This window comes from Brienomyrus brachyistius, chromosome 8, assembly GCF_023856365.1.
Source record: "Brienomyrus brachyistius isolate T26 chromosome 8, BBRACH_0.4, whole genome shotgun sequence".
Lineage (NCBI taxonomy): Eukaryota > Metazoa > Chordata > Actinopteri > Osteoglossiformes > Mormyridae > Brienomyrus > Brienomyrus brachyistius.
The window spans coordinates 23,596,947-23,618,034 of NC_064540.1; the positions used below are offsets into that span (position 1 = coordinate 23,596,947).

At 49.1% G+C, this 21,088-nt stretch overlaps 2 protein-coding genes across 49 annotated transcripts; both read right to left on the reverse strand.

Annotated features, from left to right (window-relative positions):
- Nucleotides 1-4,656: 4,656 nt before the first annotated feature.
- LOC125747296 (proline-rich protein 36-like) lies at nt 4,657-6,952 on the reverse strand. Of its 46 annotated transcripts, none has more exons than XM_049022360.1 (4): nt 6,339-6,511; nt 6,141-6,206; nt 5,679-6,008; nt 4,657-5,480 (listed from the first exon to the last, which is right to left on the reverse strand). In XM_049022360.1, exons 1-4 carry the CDS (start codon nt 6,509-6,511, stop codon nt 4,829-4,831), a joined length of 1,221 nt encoding a protein of 406 aa, XP_048878317.1. In that variant the 3' UTR covers nt 4,657-4,828. The 46 variants fall into 46 exon arrangements, with proteins under 46 accessions (XP_048878317.1, XP_048878299.1, XP_048878287.1 ...); XM_049022342.1 differs by lacking the exon at nt 6,141-6,206 and adding an exon at nt 6,207-6,272 and having other exon boundaries at nt 5,679-6,074; XM_049022330.1 differs by lacking the exon at nt 6,141-6,206 and adding an exon at nt 6,207-6,272 and having other exon boundaries at nt 5,679-6,140.
- A 16-nt stretch (nt 6,953-6,968) lies between these two features.
- On the reverse strand, nt 6,969-20,354 carry LOC125747294 (prickle planar cell polarity protein 3-like). 3 transcript variants are annotated; one of them, XM_049022308.1, is made up of 11 exons: nt 19,828-20,354; nt 16,240-16,322; nt 11,994-12,177; nt 11,781-11,894; nt 11,083-11,220; nt 9,640-9,843; nt 9,198-9,384; nt 8,733-9,077; nt 8,230-8,430; nt 7,627-7,905; nt 6,969-7,418 (listed from the first exon to the last, which is right to left on the reverse strand). In XM_049022308.1, exons 1-11 carry the CDS (start codon nt 19,867-19,869, stop codon nt 6,970-6,972), a joined length of 2,226 nt encoding a protein of 741 aa, XP_048878265.1. In that variant the 5' UTR covers nt 19,870-20,354; the 3' UTR covers nt 6,969. The 3 variants fall into 3 exon arrangements, with proteins under 3 accessions (XP_048878265.1, XP_048878264.1, XP_048878266.1); XM_049022307.1 differs by having other exon boundaries at nt 6,969-7,421; nt 19,828-20,353; XM_049022309.1 differs by lacking the exon at nt 16,240-16,322 and having other exon boundaries at nt 6,969-7,421; nt 19,828-20,353.
- Nucleotides 20,355-21,088: the final 734 nt, after the last annotated feature.

The following is a 21,088-nucleotide window of genomic DNA, read 5'->3' on the forward strand; positions in this document are numbered from 1 at the left end:
TTTATCATAAACTTTTAAGATTCTATATTTGTAATCAAGAGAAAATGACTTTTTTTTCCTCGTCATGTTTTCTGTGCATGCCGCATTAGCCTCAGGTAGCTAATCAAAAGCAGACATGTTACTGCAAGGCATGGTAGGTAATAAAAAAATTACCATAATTAATTTTTTTTTCATATGTATAAAAAGACTTAACATGAACATGGAAATGAAAAGTGATCACTATATGTGGTTTCCACTGTATTTTAAATATTGTTAGTACTGCACCCGATTGGTGGTATTACCTTTGGTAACTGAAACTGTTTTTCCACAGTGTTTACATTTGACCTCTTTTTGTTTGGTGTCCGACATAAACGTCATAAAAGAGTCGTGTTTCCAATGGGAAGTGACATTTTTCGTGACGTTTTTTGTACGAGTTCCGAGTCTGAGAGAAATAATCGAGCGCACCATAATGCCCCAATGAGTCCAAACGGACATGGAATTTTTCTTTGGTACAAGCTGCTGGAGTTGCTCAGTCGGCTTGGTGTTTGAGTTCTCCTCCATGCTGCTTCCATGTGGATGGGGCACGTGACAACACACAGTAATATGTATTTAAGGGGACAGTACATGTACATACACTGGGGATGATATTAACAGATTTTTTTATTAACAAGTATTAACAGAATAAAAAAAAAAAAACGAAGTAGCCGACATGGGGGAAATAATGTCAGTTAAAGGTAATAAATTTCAGTTTTGATTAATTTTCGATTAATTACCCAGCATTAATATGAAGCCAGACCAGGGTGTGAATGTGTGCGTGCAGGTTGTGGGGGGACATGAGGCTGAGGGTGAGCAGGCCGAGGTATGAAGTCATGTTACTGGCCCAGTAGGGCTAAGGGACCCTGACTCGGTCTGAGGTGGTGATGTCTGGTGCCCTGACTTGTCTTGACTGGTTAAATCGGTATTTCATCTGCCTCTTCTTAAGGGGGACTGAGACCCTAACCCAAGACTGCGATGCCTGGGGTATAAAGGGGTGGAGTCTTTCAAGGGACAGGTTGTGCTCCCGGCCCAGCATAAGACAGGTTGAGGAGACACACGTGGTCGAGTGCTGTGTGGCCCAATAGTGTTATGAATGGCCTGAGAGAAGAAGCACCCTTGGGTCACGTGTGCTCTGAGGCCATTTTTTAGTGACTGGTGAAAGTGTTCAATGCCACCGGGACTAGGCTGATAATGTCACTTTTGAGGTATGCAGTGAATTCAGCAGAGACCAGTTGAGGACCATTGTCGCTGGTGATGGTCTTTCTGAGGCCCCAGCAGGCAAAGAGCAAATCCAGGAAGTTGTTGACGACCTGAGAGGTCACAGAAGCGATAGTGGAAAGCTCTGGCCATTTGGAATGTAGGTCATAGATAACCTTCAAGAAGTGATGATGGTGGGGAACCCCGGGGATCTCACCACAGATATCCAGCTGTAAGTGATGCCAGGGCAAAGACGACCAGGCAAGGGGTTATAGGGGCAGAGGAACCTGGTGACCTGTCTTGCCACTCACAAGACTGGCAGGGCAGTCCCTAACCAGCGCCTCAATGTCCCTGCCTATCTCCTTCTGCCACATCAGGTCTCAGCAGCGCTGTTTCAGCTTCACAATACCCAAGTGGCCCTCATACTGTATACCATGATCAAGACTTGTGATCTGTTCCTGGTGTGGACAGCAGTACTGTCATCAGTGACTGGTGGTCCATCCTGAGGGTGAAGGAGCAACCATAGAGATACAGGTGCCACCGTTCTCAGGCCCAGATGCAGGCTAATGCCTCATGCTCTCCCACTGTGTACCACTGCTCAGCCTGGTTAAGGACACGGAAGGCGAAAGCAATAGGCTTCTCGGTGCCATTCTGAATCTATGATAGCCCCTAACACTGTGGCTAACAAGTCACAGGTCTCTAAAGTAGGGCTGGAGATGTCAAAATGGGCTAACACTGGGGGTGAGGGACGTTTGGCTTTGAGTATACGCACAGAGTACCGCATGCCTAAGAACGAACCCATAGCTCCTCCTTATGCAGCAACTGGTGCAGTTGGGCTGTGGTAATGGAGTACTGAATGTGTAACCTGTTATGCCCAGGAAGAAGGTGACCTGAGTGACTGAGCTGGGGTCAGGGATGACCTGAATGGCATCCATTTTGGACGGGAGTGGAGTTACATCACATTTTTTGGCTGCGAGCGTTAGCTTGTGCTCGGTTAAGGACGTGAAAACTTGCTGAGTGTAACACAGCAGAGGACCCATGAAGAACAACCTTGTTGAGGTATATGGCCATACCCGCTATGACAGTCAGCACACAGACCACAACTTTTTGGAAGCAGCTGGGGCAGTACTAAAGCCAAATGGAATGCAGGTATAGCAAAGCACTCCTGCGTGTGATATAAACGCTGTGAAATTTTTGCTGCGGGGGTGAAGAGGTACCTGGAAGTATTCTTATCTGACACCAAGTGTGGAGAACACCACAGAGCAGTGGAACTGAGTTGTGAGCTCTTCTGAGGAGGGCAGTAGACACTTGTCTGGGATCACTGCATTATCCACTGCACGGAGATTAACACAGATACACAGGGCCACCGACTTCTTCTTAGTCATCAGGTTTGAGACCCAGGGTGAAGTGTCTACTGGCTCAATGATGCCAGCATCCAGCAACTGCTGTAGCTCAGCCAAGACCCCATGACGGAGAGCCAGCAGGATTTACAGTGGCTGGATGATGGGTTTAACAGACGAGCTGAGGAGATCATGTCCTGCTCACTAAGATCCATCATTTTGTTTTGGAATTCTACTGCAATCATTAACTGTTTTTCTAAACGTTGCCATGTGGCAGCTATGTTGAAATGTTATTGTCAGGTCTCAGCGTTCAAAAGATCAGTATTTCATGAGAACCCTCATTTGGAAGCGAGGTCTCTCACAGTCATCGAAAATCTCCCTTTTCAAAATGTGTCCACCACACAGGGGCGTCAGAGGGGCATGAATACCGTGATAGATTCAGGGGTCCCAACACTTGGTGTTTTTTAAAAAAATGCTTAAAAATCGTAAAATTCAAATATTAACACAACTTCAAATGCCTTTATTGTTATTTATTGTGTTTCTATGGTAACTGCACTACTGCTGTTCTAGGGGTGATGTGGTCATTTTGTTTTATGCTGACATTAAAAACATATAGTACATTAAAAATGAAATCACACAAATGCATGTTTCAAAAGCAGAAATAAATGCACAGAGTAGGGTTTTGATACTGAGATTCAATATCTGTTGATAAAAGGGTTCAAAATCTCTCCTAAATCATGTCAGTGCAGCTTCACACGTGTGCATCGTGTCTCAAAATCCCACTTCAAGAAGAAACATATTATATGCTTATTAAACAGCTTAACCGCTACCTTAGTTTGCCAAAGTGTTCAGGTCAAAATTCAGTTCTGGCATTTTGTGTATCATCTGTTTCTCTGATTAAAATATAAGGCTTCATTTTTAGATTTTTTTACTCAATGGAGAAAATAAAGCAACGACATTAAAGACAATCACTTCATGTAAATCTAAGACATGAAGTTCTAATGCCAGTTGAGTTTCATAAATCATCTCTTGTGGTTTTGTGTGTGTATGTGAGATGTTTGGCTCAGTGTCGCTATAGGGCAGCTCTTTCCAGTTATTTTTCCCCGAGTACCAACACAGAGCCAAACTCCACTGCCCCTGCTTTTGTGATGCGGTTGATCAAATATGCCAAGCTGGGTGGCAGGGAGTGCGGAGCAGTCGTACAGGCCAAACATTTCACTCTCTGGCCAGTGGGCCACCTACAGTACCAGAGATCCCTGCTCTATGTTCTGCATGTGTACCAAATCCTGTTATTTACACCCCCCAGTGCTAGCAGTGGGATTCTCTACAAACACACTCCCCCCATGAACACAAAGGCCATTACAAAGGACTGCTGTTTCTGGGTCCCTATTGATGGCAGGAGGCCAGTGTGTGTGGTCTTTTCCTCCCGGGCTCCTTCTCAAGCGAATGCCCTCTACTGGAAGTTCCATCCATCTAAATTCCATAGCCGCATAGCCCTGCTAACATTGGGAAGCATCCACATTTCATACATGCAGAAAGAGCTGAGGTAAGGAGTGACGCACACAGCAGCAGGGTGACGCAGCAGACCTGTCTGCAGAGGCATTACACCGTGATAAAATGTGCATGTATACACATATATATGACCTATATAAATAGGCATTGCAGACATCCATCCATCCATCCATCTTCTGTAACTGGTTATCCTATTCAGGCTTGCAGGGAGGCCCAGAAGCTATAGCGCAAGGCAGGGAACAACCCAGGATGGGGGGCCAACCCATCACAGCACACACTCACACATCACTCCATCACACATGCACACCTGTGGGCAATTTAGCAACTCCAAATAGCCTCAGCATGTTTTTGGACTGTGGGGGGAAATGGCAGTACCTGCAGGAAGCCCCACGACGACATGGGGAGAACATGCAGACTCCACACACATGGAGCCAGGGCCACCTTTTCATGCAGAACACATTTGTGTCTTTGTGTGTAAATACACACATGATCTGGTTTATACACCCGTGCATATGCCAGCACCAAAGCTTTTAAGTCTGCTTACACACATCCTCAGTCAGACACAGACCCACAAAAAAACACACTGAACATGTAGCTTTTCCATCTCTTGTTTAATTCCAGTTTTTGGCCTTTCCTCCTTAATTAGATCTTCTGTCATTAGTGTCACTTTCTGTTATATTAATGTTCGTTAATATTCTGAAATCTTTGCCACAATACAGGCAGGTATATCAGTGCCTATCAAATTGTATTATCAAGTGGGACTGTCAGCTTACACATGTTCCACTCCTGGTGTCAGAAGACAAAGTGGACACCCTTGTGCATGATTTGAATTGAAACAAGTTGTCACACAGACATGCATGCAGTGGCCTGGGACCTGCTGGTTTGCACAGCCAACAGGGCAGAGAGTGTGATGAGTGGATGCAGAGAGGAGGCACTGTGTCCACAGACTGGCAGGTCTGCTCGGGTGGGGTTAGAGCCGAGTGGATGGAGAGAGGAGGCACTGTGTCCACAGACTGGCAGATCTGCTCGGGTGGGGTTAGAGCCGAGTGGATGGAGAGAGGAGGCACTGTGTCCACAGACTGGCAGGTCTGCTCGGGTGGGGTTAGAGCCGAGTGGATGAAGAGAGGAGGCACTGTGTCCACAGACTGGCAGGTCTGCTCGGGTGGGGTTAGAGCCGGGTGGATGGAGAGAGGAGGCACTGTATCCACAGACTGGCAGGTCTGCTCGGGTGGGGTTAGAGCCGGGTGGATGGAGAGAGGAGGCACTGTATCCACAGACTGGCAGGTCTGCTCGGGTGGGGTTAGAGCTGAGTGGATGGAGAGAGGAGGCACTGTGTCCACAGACTGGCAGGTCTGCTCGGGTGGGGTTAGAGCTGAGTGGATGGAGAGAGGAGGCACTGTGTCCACAGACTGGCAGGTCTGCTCGGGTGGGGTTAGAGCTGAGTGGATGGAGAGAGGAGGCACTGTATCCACAGACTGGCAGATCTGCTCGGGTGGGGTTAGAGCCGAGTGGATGGAGAGAGGAGGCACTGTATCCACAGACTGGCAGATCTGCTCGGGTGGGGTTAGAGCTCGGTGGATGGACAGAGGAGGCACTGTATCCACAGACTGGCAGATCTGCTCGGGTGGGGTTAGAGCTCGGTGGATGGACAGAGGAGGCACTGTATCTACAGACTGGCAGATCTGCTCGGGTGGGGTTAGAGCTGGGTGGATGGAGAGAGGAGGCACTGTATCCACAGACTGGCAGATCTGCTCGGGTGGGGTTAGAGCTGAGTGGATGGACAGAGGAGGCACTGTATCCACAGACTGGCAGGTCTGCTCGGGTGGGGTTAGAGCTGAGTGGATGGAGAGAGGAGGCACTGTATCCACAGACTGGCAGATCTGCTCGGGTGGGGTTAGAGCTGAGTGGATGGAGAGAGGAGGCACTGTATCCACAGACTGGCAGGTCTGCTCGGGTGGGGTTAGAGCTGAGTGGATGGAGAGAGGAGGCACTGTGTCCACAGACTGGCAGGTCTGCTCGGGTGGGGTTAGAGCTGAGTGGATGGAGAGAGGAGGCACTGTGTCCACAGACTGGCAGGTCTGCTCGGGTGGGGTTAGAGCTGAGTGGATGGAGAGAGGAGGCACTGTATCCACAGACTGGCAGGTCTGCTCGGGTGGGGTTAGAGCTGAGTGGATGGACAGAGGAGGCACTGTATCCACAGACTGGCAGGTCTGCTCGGGTGGGGTTAGAGCTGAGTGGATGGAGAGAGGAGGCACTGTGTCCACAGACTGGCAGATCTGCTCGGGTGGGGTTAGAGCTGAGTGGATGGAGAGAGGAGGCACTGTGTCCACAGACTGGCAGGTCTGCTTGGGTGGGGTTAGAGCTGGGTGGTATGACTGTGTACCAGCCGCCCATGTGTGTTTCGCCAGTGAATGCTCTGGGGTTTGGGGGCCTCCCTGTGTTGTCATGGGGTTTCCCCCGGGTCCTCTGGAATTCCCCCACAGTCCAAAAACATGCTAAGGTTAACTGGAGCTGCCAAGTTCTCCATAGGCATGAATTGTCCGTGTGCCCTCTGATGGATTGGCCCCCCCATCCTGGGTTATTCAATTGTGGATTTATCAATCCACCAGGTCCTAAATATGGCCCCAAGGTGATAAATATGAATTAATGTGACTGATGTCTGCCTTAACTGTGGTCAATCTGTGTGCATATAGATGCAATAACTTGCTTCGATTAATTTGCACAAGGGTGTACATTTTAGCTCAGATAAAACATCACTTTCTGACACTGCAGCACGGTCATAGAATTCATTCCCAAAAGCAGCCCTCAGATGTGGCTCTCAGTGGCAAAGGGCAAAAACGCAACGAATCCTAAGCACACCTTTGCATGTGCTGTAGATTGCAGGTTTGTAATGAGATGCAGAGGCTCAGGAGATGCTGCAGTGCGTGTCTCCATCCTTCCCACTGAAGCTGCGGGCCCTCGCCCTCCCATCCCGCCTGCTGGATCCCGTCTCTCCTTCCCTCAATCCCGCCCCGCGCCCTCCACCCGATACAGACTGACGGAGCTGTGGGGGGAGCGGGATGGGCTGTCCAAGGAAGTAGCCCTCCTCCTCGGACTCGGAGGAGGAGGAGCAGGTGGAGCAAGGATCTTCGTGCTTCCAGCGGCTGGGCAACAGGGTGAGAGGCGCATGGTTGTGGGCAGGTGGGCCCTTCTCCAGGTCCCCATGCCAGTCCAGGGCATCCAGGCAGGGCCTGGTAGCGTTAGTCCGCCGGGGGTGCCTTCTCGTGCTCAGGTGAGGGGGCGTGCCAGAGGCGGCCTGACTGTGGCTCCAGCCTGAACCACCCCTTCGGGAAGTGCGCTGTTGGTACGGTCCATCTGCTAGGTGGGACAAACCAAGAGTAAACAGTTCAGGAGATAAAATATGAGGACAGAAGTAAAATGGCTTAGTAAAAGTTTGAGATATTGGGAAAGGTGCTCAAGAGAGCACAGAAAATTTTTAGTGTGAAAAATGTGTGAAATAAACATGTACGTCAAGAGTGTATAACGTAACCCCGCCCATATCTGACTACACGGCCCCTCATACCCAGCAAGTCCATGCGTGGGGCTCCGCACATTCGCGCCGTTTGCCTCTGGAATCGGAGCTTCCCACACGTAGGGGCCTCGCCCTGCCCCTGCTCTTCCTCATCAACATCCTCCTCGTCTATCAGGTAGCTGCAGCTGATCGGCTCTCGGAAGCTGACCCTGGCGCCGCTGGGCCGTGGGGGTGGGGGGCACGGATCGGGTGGTAGGGAGGTAGCAGGCAGTGCAGAAACAGCTGGGGAGGCGGGTGGACTCTCACTGGGAGCAGCCGAGTCGTCACACACTGGGAGAGTGTGGTTTGGAGCAGGGGAGAGACAGAAGGAGAGAGTCTCTTCATTTTACTTTTACAGTTTTTGTGTGAGTGTTTGTCTACCAAATATACAACAGCAACCTAACTGATGTTTAAAGGGTACAGATATTGTCAGGGTCTCTATCTGGAAAATAATGTAAGAAAAAAAAACAACGCACTGACCAGAAATTCTCATTAAAAAGTTTAAGCTTATTCTCTCACAGAGACATAAAAATAGGTAAAACGCAGCTAAATATAACCATTCCTACATCTCACGACACGGCAGCTGTCAGATATTAAGTGTGAATGTCATTTTACCTCTGCTGCCAAGCTCGCCTACACTTTCCGCTTCCTTCTCAGTTGACGTGCCTCTTGAGGAGCATTTTGGGAGGAACTCCAGATACTCTGATGTGACGTCACTCGTGATGCTTTGAGGGCGAGCGACACTGGGGCGAAGGTCTGGAGGCTGGGGGCTTTGAGCAGGGAGGTGTCCGTTTGGCTGTGCCCCACTGGAGGCGGCTAGGGGTTGGAATGAAGAGACGGAGGGAGAGAAAAGTTAGTAGCAGTCCCAGGAGAACATCAAAACTGTTTGTGTGGTACCTGTTTACCACCAGTGGATCATTTTAAGTGTTTCAAACATAGATTGTTACATTTTTTAATGGTCAAAATATGTCATTAGGAACTAATATTAACAGATAAAAGTGTTGGAAGAGTGTTAATTGACACTGAATTCCTTTACTCTACTCCTGTTCTGGAATGAGGTGCTGACCATGTACACAGGCTCACATCATTGACTAAATTCATTCATGATCTGTACATACTGTGCTTCGAACCCGGATTTATGCTGCCCTTCTCTGGAACGCAGCAGCCTGCTGCAGTGAGGTTTTCTGAACACTGGGTGGTGCTGTGACACCGTCGCTGCCGATGGATCGGGCCGGTGGCATCCACACATTGCGTCCGCCGGGATCCGCTCTGCAGTGCCGAGTCGCAGGAGTCAGAGCTGTAAGGGTCCTCCCCCAGAGAGCAGGGGCGTGAGCAGAAAATGAGGCCCCCGCGAGGAAGGAAGGGCCGGCCCAGCAACGGCAGCCGGCAGCGGGTACAGCTGAAACAGGACTCGGCGGCGTGCCAGTGCTGGCCCTCGTGGGTCATCTGGCCCTGGTCGATCCCTGTGGGGGAGGGAGGCGTTCAAGGGGGATGAGAAGAGAAACACGTCTCCACGGCAACACCAACACACATTCCGCTACAAGCGATCGGCAAGCTAGCCCCGCCCTCCCCAGCCGCAGTACCTATGACCTCCCCACAGGAGTCGCAGTAATCAGAGTAGAGGGACTCATAGCAGGAGCAGCAGTGAGGCCGCCCCTCGCGCATGATGTAGTGCTGGCCGCCCAGTGCCGCCTCGCACTCGAAGCAGCAGAAGTGTCGCAGGTGCCAATGCCTCCCCTCGGCCTCCGCACACTCGTCCGCCAGGATGATCTGGGACCGAGAGCCAGGGCGTTCAGGTTAGCTAAAGCTAATTCTACTATTTATTCCCCCCCATTCAAATTTCCCATGAATCCTTGGTGTTAAAAATAGTTAGCAAAATGTTGCTAAAAACATGAACAACAGACTTTGAAGTGTGACATATGTCATGCAGTGCAGTTTCTGTGCAGTAAAAATGCAGGGGATGAAAATGTTGAAGGGATAAAGAAGGGAGAGAGAGAGAGGAGGATAGGGGGTGTGGCCTGACACCTCGTCACAGGCCTGGCAGCGCGGTCTGATCTGCTCGGCATGGTGCCGCCCGCAGTACATCCGGCCGTCCTGGTAGAAGTAGATGAGGTCCACCAGCAGCTCACGGCACTGGCAGCACAGGAAGCACTGGGGGTGCCAGCATGCGCCTGGCCCGGGCCGGCTGGCCAGCACTGCCAGGTCACCCCCCTGGATCGGCCGGCCACACTGGGGGCACAGACACCACGGGGTCAGGCTGAATATGCCCCCGGTAAAGTGAATCCCCAGGAGAGTTCATCTCCGGGAACTTGCGGCGCTTTTCCATTGGCATAGAAGAACCGTGCCGTAGCCGAGCCATAAGACAGAACTGGTTACAGCGCAGTTCCAGCTCGCTTCGGTTTTCACTGCTGAAGGTTAACGGTGTTGCTGGGTTTGGAGAGCGACAGTGAGGTAAAACTGATGAGATGCTTATATACTGGTCACAGAGTGTACATCATGATTTACTATGTGCCGAATTCCGCTATTAAGTCGCCATTTCATGTTAGCAGCAAATGCATAAATTTGCATCATGAATCCATTTGTTCAGCTGTTGTATAGTACTTTTTTAAGATGTTGGTTGGAAAATTTCAAGTTCAAAGTTATCGGGATCGCAACGTGGGATACTACTAATAATGAATGATATATGGAATAGGCCCTTCAGATAATCCATGCATATCAGCGGTATCCCTGCATTTCACCCAATCACGCTTTTGCCCCTGCCAGTGCAGGTGTGACTCCTATAACTTACAGTGAAAACCGCTGGTTCATGATACGGCTCAGTTCTCGATGGCAGTGGAGAAGCGTCATTACACTCACAATCTCTCTATCAAAATACAGCAATATGTGCGGCAATTAGCTTGAGGTTTCTCAATTGCTCATGTACCATCCACTAACTTATTTGTCTTCTTAATATTTATTTCAATATTACAAAAATCTGGATTTTATTTGTGTACCATTTACTTAATATTTTGCACCTCGTTTACTTGTGTGCACCGTCTTTGCAGCTCGTCTGTTTCTCAGTAAACGTTCATTGCTGCCCTGCAGCTTTATGTACAAGAATTTCCCTGTGGGATCAATAAAGTTTAACTAATCTACTGTAATCTCAGGTACAGCTTCAGAGTCATACGCTAGTGCTGTCATCTTAACAATAGCCCGGGGCAGAAAGGTGTGAGCAGCCTCTTTTAAATGAAGTACATCACTGTGCTGCGTGCAAGCAGTAAATTAGGACACTTTTAAAATGCTTATTAGTATTCCTGTTGTCTGTTTTTATCTGAGGGCGTATATGAATATTACAGCATGAGGTTTGGTTAAGCTCTACTAGTAGTATTAACTAAACTAGCTTATTGGCTATCTCTTGTTTTTTACTTGGTTCTGCTTCAGTCTTTCTTGGTGTGGCACTGGATTCTGGGGCCCTCTGGCACTCCGTACCTCCCGACAGATGGCGCTGGTCATGGTGACAGGGAACAGCCGCACATTCCCCTTGCCCAGGTTCTCGCTTTTCCTCTTCTGGCTAAAGAGCTGAAGTTCTCTCTTCTCATTCTCATCCAGAGAGTTACAGTACTGATGCTGAAACACACAGGGTCACGGGGCATAGGTGTAGAGAGTCAGTGTCACAGGATCCGAGGCTAAGAGAGGCAGTGTCACAGGATCCGAGGCTAAGAGAGGCAGTGTCATAGGATCCGAGGCTAAGAGAGGCAGTGTCACAGCGCCAAAGCTGAGAGCAGCAGAGCCACTGGGATGAAGGCCGAGAGAGGCAGAGTCACAGGGGTGGAGGCCGAGAGAGGCAGACTCATAGGGACAAAGGCCAAGAGTAGCAGAGTCACAGGGGCCGAGGTCGAGAGAGGCAGTGTCACAGGAACCGAGGCTAAGAGAGGCAGTGTCACAGGGCCAAAGCTGAGAGAGGCAGAGTCACAGGGGCCGAGGCCGAGAGAGGCAGAGTCACAGGGGCCGAGGCCGAGAGAGCCAGAGTCACAGGGGCCGAGGCCGAGAGAGGCAGAGTCACAGGGGCCGAGGCCGAGAGGAGCAGAGTCACAGGGTGGAGGCTGAAGGAGTCGCAGTAATTTGTCAGCAGAAGAGCAGACATTGTGGACTTCACTTTGCCTGCCTATGCATAGCATGTGTCATACCTCACTGTCGTGTGCTGGCAGCTGGTGCAGAAGCTGTTTAACTCGGTACGTTTCCCCTAGGCTGTTGACATAGGGCACCTTGTCCTCCGGAATACAGCTGAAGTACTGGTGCACCTGCATGGGGTTTGAGCATGAGGGACACCACAAACGCGATCAGCCTTTTCTTTTCACTCCCCCCAATATGGTTCGGGCCAGTTCCGAGGGAGCGCTCACCTGTTCGGGTTTGAGCCCGGAGGGTACCCAAGCATACTCCTCAGAGGCGCACCCCGAGTCGTCATCAGAGATGGAATGTCTCCGGACATCAGCCACTAGCTTAGCCATCATCCTGTCCAATGCTCCCGGCACGGAGCGGAGCCCGTGCTCCTCACGGACACACCGACAGTGAACGCAGGTTTTCCTACAGGCGAAAAAAGACCCCTTCACCTCAATTTTCAGAACTACGCCTGCCCTGATATTTCTCATTAAATCGTTTATGTACTCTCTATCACGGCAGGTCAGCAGACTTGGGCATGAGAACAACATCCAACAGACGTGTAATGCTGATCCAGAATCAGAATGAAAAGAAAAGCTAAAACACATAACTCTACTTCATCCAAAAGCTTCTGTCTCCATGGGAGCTTCAGAGAATGATGGGCTTGGGGTCCATCCTCTCAGTCAAGCCACCACGAGCAGCTCTGTGGAGAAGCTTGACCTGCCCTCAGCTGCCAAGCATTACGTAAGAACATAAGACATTTACAAAACAAGAAAAAGCCATTTCGGCCCATCAAGCTCGTTTGAGGAAAACTTAACTAATAGCTCAGAGTTGTTATCTAGCTCTGATTTAAAGGAACCCAGGGTTTTAGCTTGCGCTACACTAGCAGGAAGACTATTCCATACTCTAACTACACACTGTGTAAAGAAGTGCTTCCTCAAATTCATTTTAAAATGTTCTCCCGCTAATTTCCACTTATGGCCACGAGTTGTAGTATTTAAACTAATATTGAAGTACCCATTTGGCTGAACAGCATCCAGACCTGTTAGAACCTTATATACCTGGATCATGTCCCCCCCTAAGTCTCCTTTGCTGGAGGCTTAAACAGATTCAGCTCAGCTAACCTCTCCTCATAAGACATTCCTCTAAGACCAGGAATCATTCTCGTCACCCTGCGTTGCACCCTTTCCAAGGCAGCAATGTCCTTCTTAAGGTGACCAAACCTGCACACAATATTCTAGGCGGGGTCTTACCAAGGAATTATTTAACATGATGAAGAGACAGAAAGCTGCTTTGCCAAGTCTTTGCCTCATCGTCTGTTTGTATGGCAATCCCTCCATGACCATCGAAGCCTACCAGGACCAACCTGCAGTACTTATGTCTCTTGTGTCAAGTGCACTGACAGTCCACTTTTTTGCTCCTTACCAGGACATGTGAGGGAGCAAAAATGTGGACTATCTGGAAGGGAACTTGGAGGGAAACATGGACTGACTGTGGGTCCCCAAGGACCAGATTGGGAAACGAAGCTCTAATGGAATTTGTATCGGAAATCAAGCAAACGCCCAACCTATCAAATGGGGTGAGACAATGGAGTGGAGCGAAATATCTGCAAGGGGCGGACGCTTGCGGCAGATGCTGCTCAGCTCATGCTAACCCCTGTCAGCCTTAAGGGGAAGCACTCACAGCAGCAAATACATGTACGAGCACACACGCCGAAACATGTGGACAGCTTGTCATATTAATCGAAACTTGATATCTCACAGATGTTTTTTCTTTTAGCAAGGCTTACGGCTTACCCTTCAATCTCTAGCTGCGATAACATTATATAGTGACCCATTGAAGAGGACATCACATCAACAACTGCTGAGCTATGCCCAAATTATTCACAACTGGAATCCAGTGGTGAAAAGTACACACGCAAACCCATTCTCTTGCAGTCACCTCCAGCATCAATGGCCGGTTTAATGAGCCAGATGTCCTCTCTGATAATAACATCTGCCCCCTTCTTTCACTAACCACAAGGCTGCTGCCTGCCAGTAGTCGGTAACGGTCACGGTTAAGTGACATGCTTGGGTCAGGCCTGTCCCTATACAGACGGCGGCCCTGAAACTCATAGTGGCAGCAACCACTGATTTCGGATCAGCTTTCTCTGCCCTAACTGGGTCTGTGGCCCAGAACTGTGACACTGGGCTGGGACTTTCAAAGACGATGTGCTGTAGACGTCACTAGAACAAGGACAGTTCTGTGCTTGTGAAGGGGGTGGGCGGACACTTTGGGGGTAAAAAAAAAAAATCCTTGTCAGAGCACATCTCGCTTGTTCCCCCTTTCCCCCCCACTTTCCAGCCTTCCAGCATGTTCCCAGGCTCGGTCTGCTAGTTGGCATGATATTTGAACGCTGTTCAGACAGGGATCTTCTGACGCCTCGCTAACAAGCACCGTTTCGGGGTTTTGGCAACGACGCGACAGAAGTGGAAAGTCCTCGCCTCTACAAGCACGCCAGCGCTTCCTCCGGAGGGGAATCTGCGCTTCCACGGTTCCTCTCCTTCACACCGTGAGCACAGCCCAAGCACTCGCCCCTCCAGTCAGCTGCTACTTTTAGCCCCTATGAATGCCACTTTTACTTGAGGTCCCCACTGTAACGAATACTTTAACTCTCCATTGAAGGTATTTAACAGCAGGAGTTGTGGGCAGTAATCCTATTAACGTACCGGAGAGGATTAGGGCTGGGGGGGGCGGGAGGAGCAACCAGACAGGAAGGGAGGGTACAAGAGAAGTACAAGAATGAGAAAAGAGAGATTTGTACTTGGAATAAAGGAGAGTGTGTCGGTAAGCTTTGGCATTGACAAGACAGTTAGGTAGTAAGTAGAACTGGAGATGTGGCCTGTCAGGAGTGGTGGAAATGGGGAGCTGCACGCATCTACAGATGGCTTGTTTTCTTCAACAGCTGGCCGGCTGGGGTGTGGATGGACTCCAGGGAACAGCTAAAGCCAGCTTCTGCTTCAGCAGAAGATTAATTTGATTAGTGCTGATGCTCATGCTGGTTCCTGTCAGCATCTCTCCCGACTCTCTCCTCGTCTCTCGCACGCACACACCCTACTCCCACCAGTCAGTATGGTATTGGCCACAAACCGTCCTCCAGCTGATCACGGAATCCCTAAATGGATCACAAACCCATAACATTTCTGTTATGAGGCTAGACCTTTGACACTTACAGTCCATAACTCCTCCACTAGGGTCAAAAGAAGCACCACAAATATTGTGGTTTTTTAAATGTAAGTCCCTACCAACCATGGCTTTGTGTGTATCTCAGAGCGAGCACACACCTGTTGGTCCGATTACAGTCAATGCCATGGCTCTCCCTGCAAGTGACTGCTCAGACTGCACACCAGCTGCTCTATGCATAACGACACAGAAATATGGACAATTACAACCACATCGAGCAAATTCGAATGCCGCAATATCTGTACTGCAAGAAGTACAGGCCTTACGGAACGATTGTGTCCCTGCAGAGTCACGAAAGGGGTTCACTTGGAGGAGCTCAGACTCCCAACCCACAAAACGCTTCCCACAACTATACATTGCTGCAGGACAGGAGCACACTTCTGACCTTGCCTCCGAGCCTGACCAGAAGTGTGTGGAGCCGGGCATCTTGCAGGCATATAGAAGATTCCCCAGCAAACTCTGCTGGAAGCATCTTATGAAAGAGGCACTCACCTGAATACAGAGCAGGCTGCACTAAGTCAGCAAGGGACACCACAGCTTAACCAGCAACCCAGCTGGTCAAGAACACGTAAGAACTTTCAACTCCATGATTCCCAGCATGTCAGTGTAGATTTACCCAGATGCAGGTGATCTCCTCACCCTGACACAGGATTACACTGCAGGGCCCTCCCTCCTTGAGCAGGTATGTAGGGGGGCTGGGCAGCAGGTTGACCTTGGGGTCCCCGATGTATAACTACGACCATTCCTCCACTGTTCTCTGTTTTCACCACGTCTACCGCTGCTACATCCTTGTACATTGTTATTTTTGCTGTGGAATCTTTATAAACCTCTTTGGCGCATCATGAAATGCACAGCTACCCATGAATAGTGGGATCTCCCATACGTGTTCCGCAGAGAAAAATCGTTCTTCGTCATGTTGTCAATGCAGTCGGACCCTCTAATTTAATGGGCCGGATCTCGAGTTCCTCTCGAGGTGTCATTGTCCAGGAATGCAACCAGACCCGGCACCAGCCTAGCGGAGCTCCTCGTGCCGGCTGGAGTCTGCTGTGGGGGGTGACGCCATCACCCAGAGCTGAGGAACAAGTCTGACTGGTTCCTCAAGCTGGTTCCCCAAGCTGGAGCTCCAGTTCAGGTGCCCTGTATGCTGCAAGCAGCGGCATGGGTTGGCAGCCATGCCCGTCACACAACCCCTGCCGGTGACACAGGCGCCTTCAACACGCAGAGATCACAGTCGCTGTCACCGTGTTACAGTAAACCAGAACCCACCTCCATCCGTGCATGTGGAAGCCGGGGCACTGGTCGCCACAGCGAGCACAGGGCAGGCTGTCGTCTGGGATGCCGTCGCTTCCCTGCACAAAAAATAACAATCGGGGAAGATCAGACGGGGACCAGAATGTCGGCAAAATGTCACAGGAGGAGGGGCGGGTGGCACGGGGGTCCTGTCTCTGGAGTGCTGTTCACACTTTCATCTCTGGAGTTTCATCATGTGTCCTCCTCAGATGTGCAGGGATACAGCTGAAATCCAGCTCAGATAGTGACCTACAGCAGACTCACTCAGGTGATACCTCTCCTCACCCTGACACCCTGACTGCAGGGCCCTTCTGCTTAGAGCAGCTATGCAACCCAACAGAAGGTTCGACATGCACAGACGTGTCAGATGGAGACAGACCCCAACCCCCACCCTGCTGAATCACACGGCCATGTGTCCCAACATCTGCAGCCCACAAAGGACTGATTGCTTTATCCTATTAACTGTAAGCTAAATGTGAATTTAAATGCAATTTCAGACTTCCACCACTATGAACACACTATGAAAACACACGTTTCACAGTGACACTGAACACGCAGAGCTTAAATCAGAAAACAGTCATGATCGATGCCAACGTCGTGACGATGTGGCTCAATAATGCCCTAGATTAGACAGCAACAACAGGTCTGTGCTGTTACCTGTGCCAGACTGTGCCAGGCTGTCAAAATGCCATTCGCCAGAATGCCAACAAGCTTTCCATCTCCCCATTTAAATAAAAATATTTTAGGAAGGAAATGGCCACAGGAAATAGGTAACACCCAACGCTTTCCTCACAGTTTCCACACTCCTCCCTTTCTTTGTGGAGTGAAGGAGAGAAAACTGAACTGATCCAGTTGGGAGGCAACGATATGGCGATAAACCCTGAAAAGGTGGAGAAGCTGAACACCGACCACTTTCAGGCTTCTTAATCTTTCAATTTTACTTTCTGGACCAAAGTACCCAAAACTATATTCCTAAGGACTGAAGCTCCTTCACTCTATGGTCTCCCATAGAACGTCGACATACAGAACATTCCTTTGCCAAATCAAACAGTCATACCACACCAGAGCATGTGTGGAAGGGAACCACCTGTTTATTCTGCCGGGTTTGAAGGCAAAGCTCTGCTCTTTAAACTCTCATATTCAGCTGCTTTACTTGAAATCCGAGAATGACATCCAAGCAGAAATTCAACAGCATGTCATACAAATATTAGCACATGGACTGTGTGCACCAGTGGATTTGAACGCTACCACTGATAGGCAGGTAATGCAAGCATAAAGCCCATCCCACAAGACAGCTCTCATCACTACAGTTTAGTAATGGGAAAAAATGATTAGCAGCTCCCCCAGGTCACTACTCCCCACGGCCCCGGCTTGGTTCGCACGCACGTCCAGACAAACAGAGGTACAGAAAACAAGGAAGGTAAACAGCACTGCATGCAGTGGGAGTGGGAACCGGAGCCATGGAAACATGTGCTAAAACACCCAGGGATTGCGATTCACCCGTTTACCACCTCAACTGCCAGTCAGGGCCTGGGGGGGGGGGGAGTTGGGGCACCTGAAAACACCGAGGGATGGCTTGCGTGCGAGCCTGTGTCTCTGGGCGGGTTGGGGGCTGGAGGGATGTCGACAAAATCTGATGAAAGGAAAGACACGAGTGACACAGACTCAGGTCTGCAATCTGTGCGAAGCACGGCATGCTTTGACTCTATACATGATCATCGTGTATGAAGGCTGAACGTCACTTTGGCGTGGAGCCTATAGAGAGCTTACGCCGTGGCCTGAGTCACTGCGAGCGGTCCGTCTCTCCGCAACGTGTAGCTGCATTTCTGGGGAGGTGCGTATCCGGCTACCGCATATGCTATGGCGTAGAATATACGGCTATACCATAACTACGTTATATAAATCAACCTTCATACAGCAGCCAAACTTCAACTCATTCTGCTTAGGGTCGCCAGTTTACACAAGAGGCACTTTGTCAGAACAAGGCAGCCAGATGCAAACCTGCAACCCCAGTCATGTGACCAGGATATGCTGCCTCTAAAACCGCCACAAGAGGGGCCTGTTGACTCTACCTCATATGCAGATGGAACTATATTCACCAAACTGACACAGAGTTACTGATGCAAGTGACCATGAGATCAACCCTGTGTAAAAGTTCAGAATGTGCTTGCTGAAAATGTGCTAACAAATGAATATTTTAAGCCCACTGGGTCATCGACCTGCACGTCCGAACCCCTTAATCCAGCCCCAGTCCGCTTCCCGCGTTTAAACGTTAACGGCAGGCTGCCGAGGTCACTGGCCTCCCATTTCCTGTGAGCGCTGCACGCTGTCAGAACGCGAAGGAAGGCTGCAGTGCCGATGCGTTGGTGTTATCATAACCGAGCAGAGTGGGGGGAAATATGGCTGAGTATGCAAAAAACAAGACCTGCAGGTCACACGCGTTATACAGCAAAGCTGAAAAATAAGTCCACATACAAGTCTTGTTTGTAGTATTATAATACATCGCTTCAGGTATATACTCGAACACGTGCAAAGTGATTCAGTGGTCTTTCCTCCGAAGCATATTCTCTTAATTTTTCCAGTTCTTTTTTTTGCACCGTTTTAAAAACCGCAATAACCCCCTTTCCCAAGTTAAAAGGACGTTGTGATATCACACTCTTAGCCACGGCAAATTAAGTGTAAACGGAATGGAATTTTAGATTGTAGAACAGATCAGTATAAATAAAAATAGACAAGGATCAGTTCGGATGTAGTCAAAGGTGTCCTACACTTTATGGGAAACTTTACTCGCCACCCGCAACATCTGTGATTTCTGCTGAAACCGCCGCGTTTGCTTAATATTTCAAGCACGACTGTGGGGCACAGCAGAGAATTACAGGAATAAAAACATTTCCCAGACTGGGACTACAGGAAGGGATGTGCAGTTTAATAAGGCCTCGTCAACTTCCTGGGGAAAGTGTTCATGAGAAAATATTTTCATAACGGGTCGGAATACGCTGACATTCGTTATGCTCCCCCGTGCTGTTAGACAACCAGGGTATTATATCTGAAACTCAACACTTTCCTGTCTTATAAGGCCACATTTGGTGCGACATAGTTCGGTCAGACTTCAGAACTACAAAGAAAATCCCCGAGCAATACTGACCCAAAACTCCAGCACAGCCGAAATACAGAAATCCATATTTAATCCCAATTCAACACAAAAAAGGCGTATAGAAATTTTATAGGAAAATCGGCAGCGACATCAGACACCACATTCTTAGAAATGTAAAAGTCTTTTTAAAATCCCCTGGTCCCGAAGAGCAGCACAGGACATTTCCAAACCTTCCCTGCAATCAGAATAAAACCGGGAACAAGAAGACTCTTAATAAGTGCGAGCGATCTGCCATATAATGGGGAAACAAAAAATACTTGGTGCACATGTAATTTCATTTACGTTTACATTCGCCGTCCCGGACGAGGTTTCACTTTCAAAACCGGCGCTCCCGCATCAAAGCGCTTCACCGTAAAACAGAGAATGAAAGAAGTGAAATGAGTTGATCTAAACTTGGCGTGTGTTCTCACCGAGCCCTTAGATCGTCGCTTTCTGGATCCAAGCGTGAACATGGGGAAATCTGGGTGCTTCACAATAAATCACTGTCTTCGGGAGAAGTTAGAGCCACCAGCCGCCGTACATAGCCTCCAGTTGTTATCTTACAGACACGGGCATGTAAGTAATCCTGCGGAGGCTGCACTGAAATCCATTCGGCCAGGTTTTCCCTAAACTCAGCACACACACACAGGCACACACGCAACAACCCCGCCTCCGATCCAAAAGCCGGGCTTTGCCCTCTACTGTTACAGCCATGAATCCCCCAAGGAGGACAAAAAGAGGACATAAGGAAAAGAAGAGCCCTGTAGATAGAGGCAGAAGCGCCATCAGTACTGGAGTTTTATAGAAAGAGATAGGTATACGGAGCCGAATAATGTGGTTTTAAGTATTTCGTTCAGTACTTATAAATGGTACAGTGTTTACTCAGAAAGCATTGACGTCACTGTTGACTTTTCATACTCGTTTGACTCGTTTAACTTTATTCATACAAGTAACGTTTAATTATTTAGCAGATGCTTTTGTCCAAAATGGCAAACAAATGAGGAGCAGGGTCAGACTCTTCTTGGAGCAATTTGGGGCCTTAGCGTAAAGGGCTCAAGTGACGTCACTCTGCCAGTGATGGGATCTGAACCCGTGACCTACTGAGCAGGAACACAACAACCCAAGGAGTCTTTAATGAGTAAAGTAATGGTGTATGCATAGTCTCTGTTAATCAGGATGCAATACATGACTGCATTGCCCTGTAAATAATGTTAAATATACCGCTTGCCAGAAATATGTTATCACACACACTTTAGAAATGTGAAATCCTTTTATGAAACAACTTGATAGTAAACTTTGAAATTGTGTTCTGCATCAAGTATTTTTTAAAATAGGTCCTGTTTCTGGGAGGAAAACTCTGGGTAAGAGACCGTTTGAAAGCTAAGTGACATCTGAAAGATGGATGTCAGTGTGGTAACAGCTAACTTATATGCTCCCAAAGTCAGCCTTCTGTTGGGGCCGTGTATAACATGGAGGCACAATGTCTGAGGATCCCACGAAGTCCCACACGAAGGAGTGTAGCATATTATCGAACAGCAGATGAAACATACCTGAGGAGGAGGTCCAGGTACAGATTGCAGACTCTGTTGACTTTGGAAGCCTGTGTTTAATCAGTCATGTGGCTGTCTTTCCATTGTTTACATTGAGGCCATTGCTTGTGTGCTGGCTCTGAGGCATTTCTGTCAAGCTGCG

Excerpts from the sequence above, each read along its gene's own strand:
- LOC125747294 (XM_049022307.1), bottom strand. The coding sequence starts at position 19,869 with ATGTTCACGCTTGGATCCAGAAAGCGACGATCTAAGGGCTCG. Across the intron at positions 16,323-19,827 it reads AGCGACGATCTAAGGGCTCG|GGAAGCGACGGCATCCCAGA; the intron begins GTGAGAACACAC and ends TTTTTTGTGCAG. Across the intron at positions 9,385-9,639 it reads GCTGCCAGGCCTGTGACGAG|ATCATCCTGGCGGACGAGTG; the intron begins GTGTCAGGCCAC and ends TCTCGGTCCCAG.
- LOC125747296 (XM_049022310.1), bottom strand. The coding sequence starts at position 6,511 with ATGACAACACAGGGAGGCCCCCAAACCCCAGAGCATTCACTGGCGAAA. Across the intron at positions 5,481-5,678 it reads CTAACCCCACCCGAGCAGAT|CTGCCAGTCTGTGGACACAG; the intron begins CTGCCAGTCTGT and ends ACCCGAGCAGAC.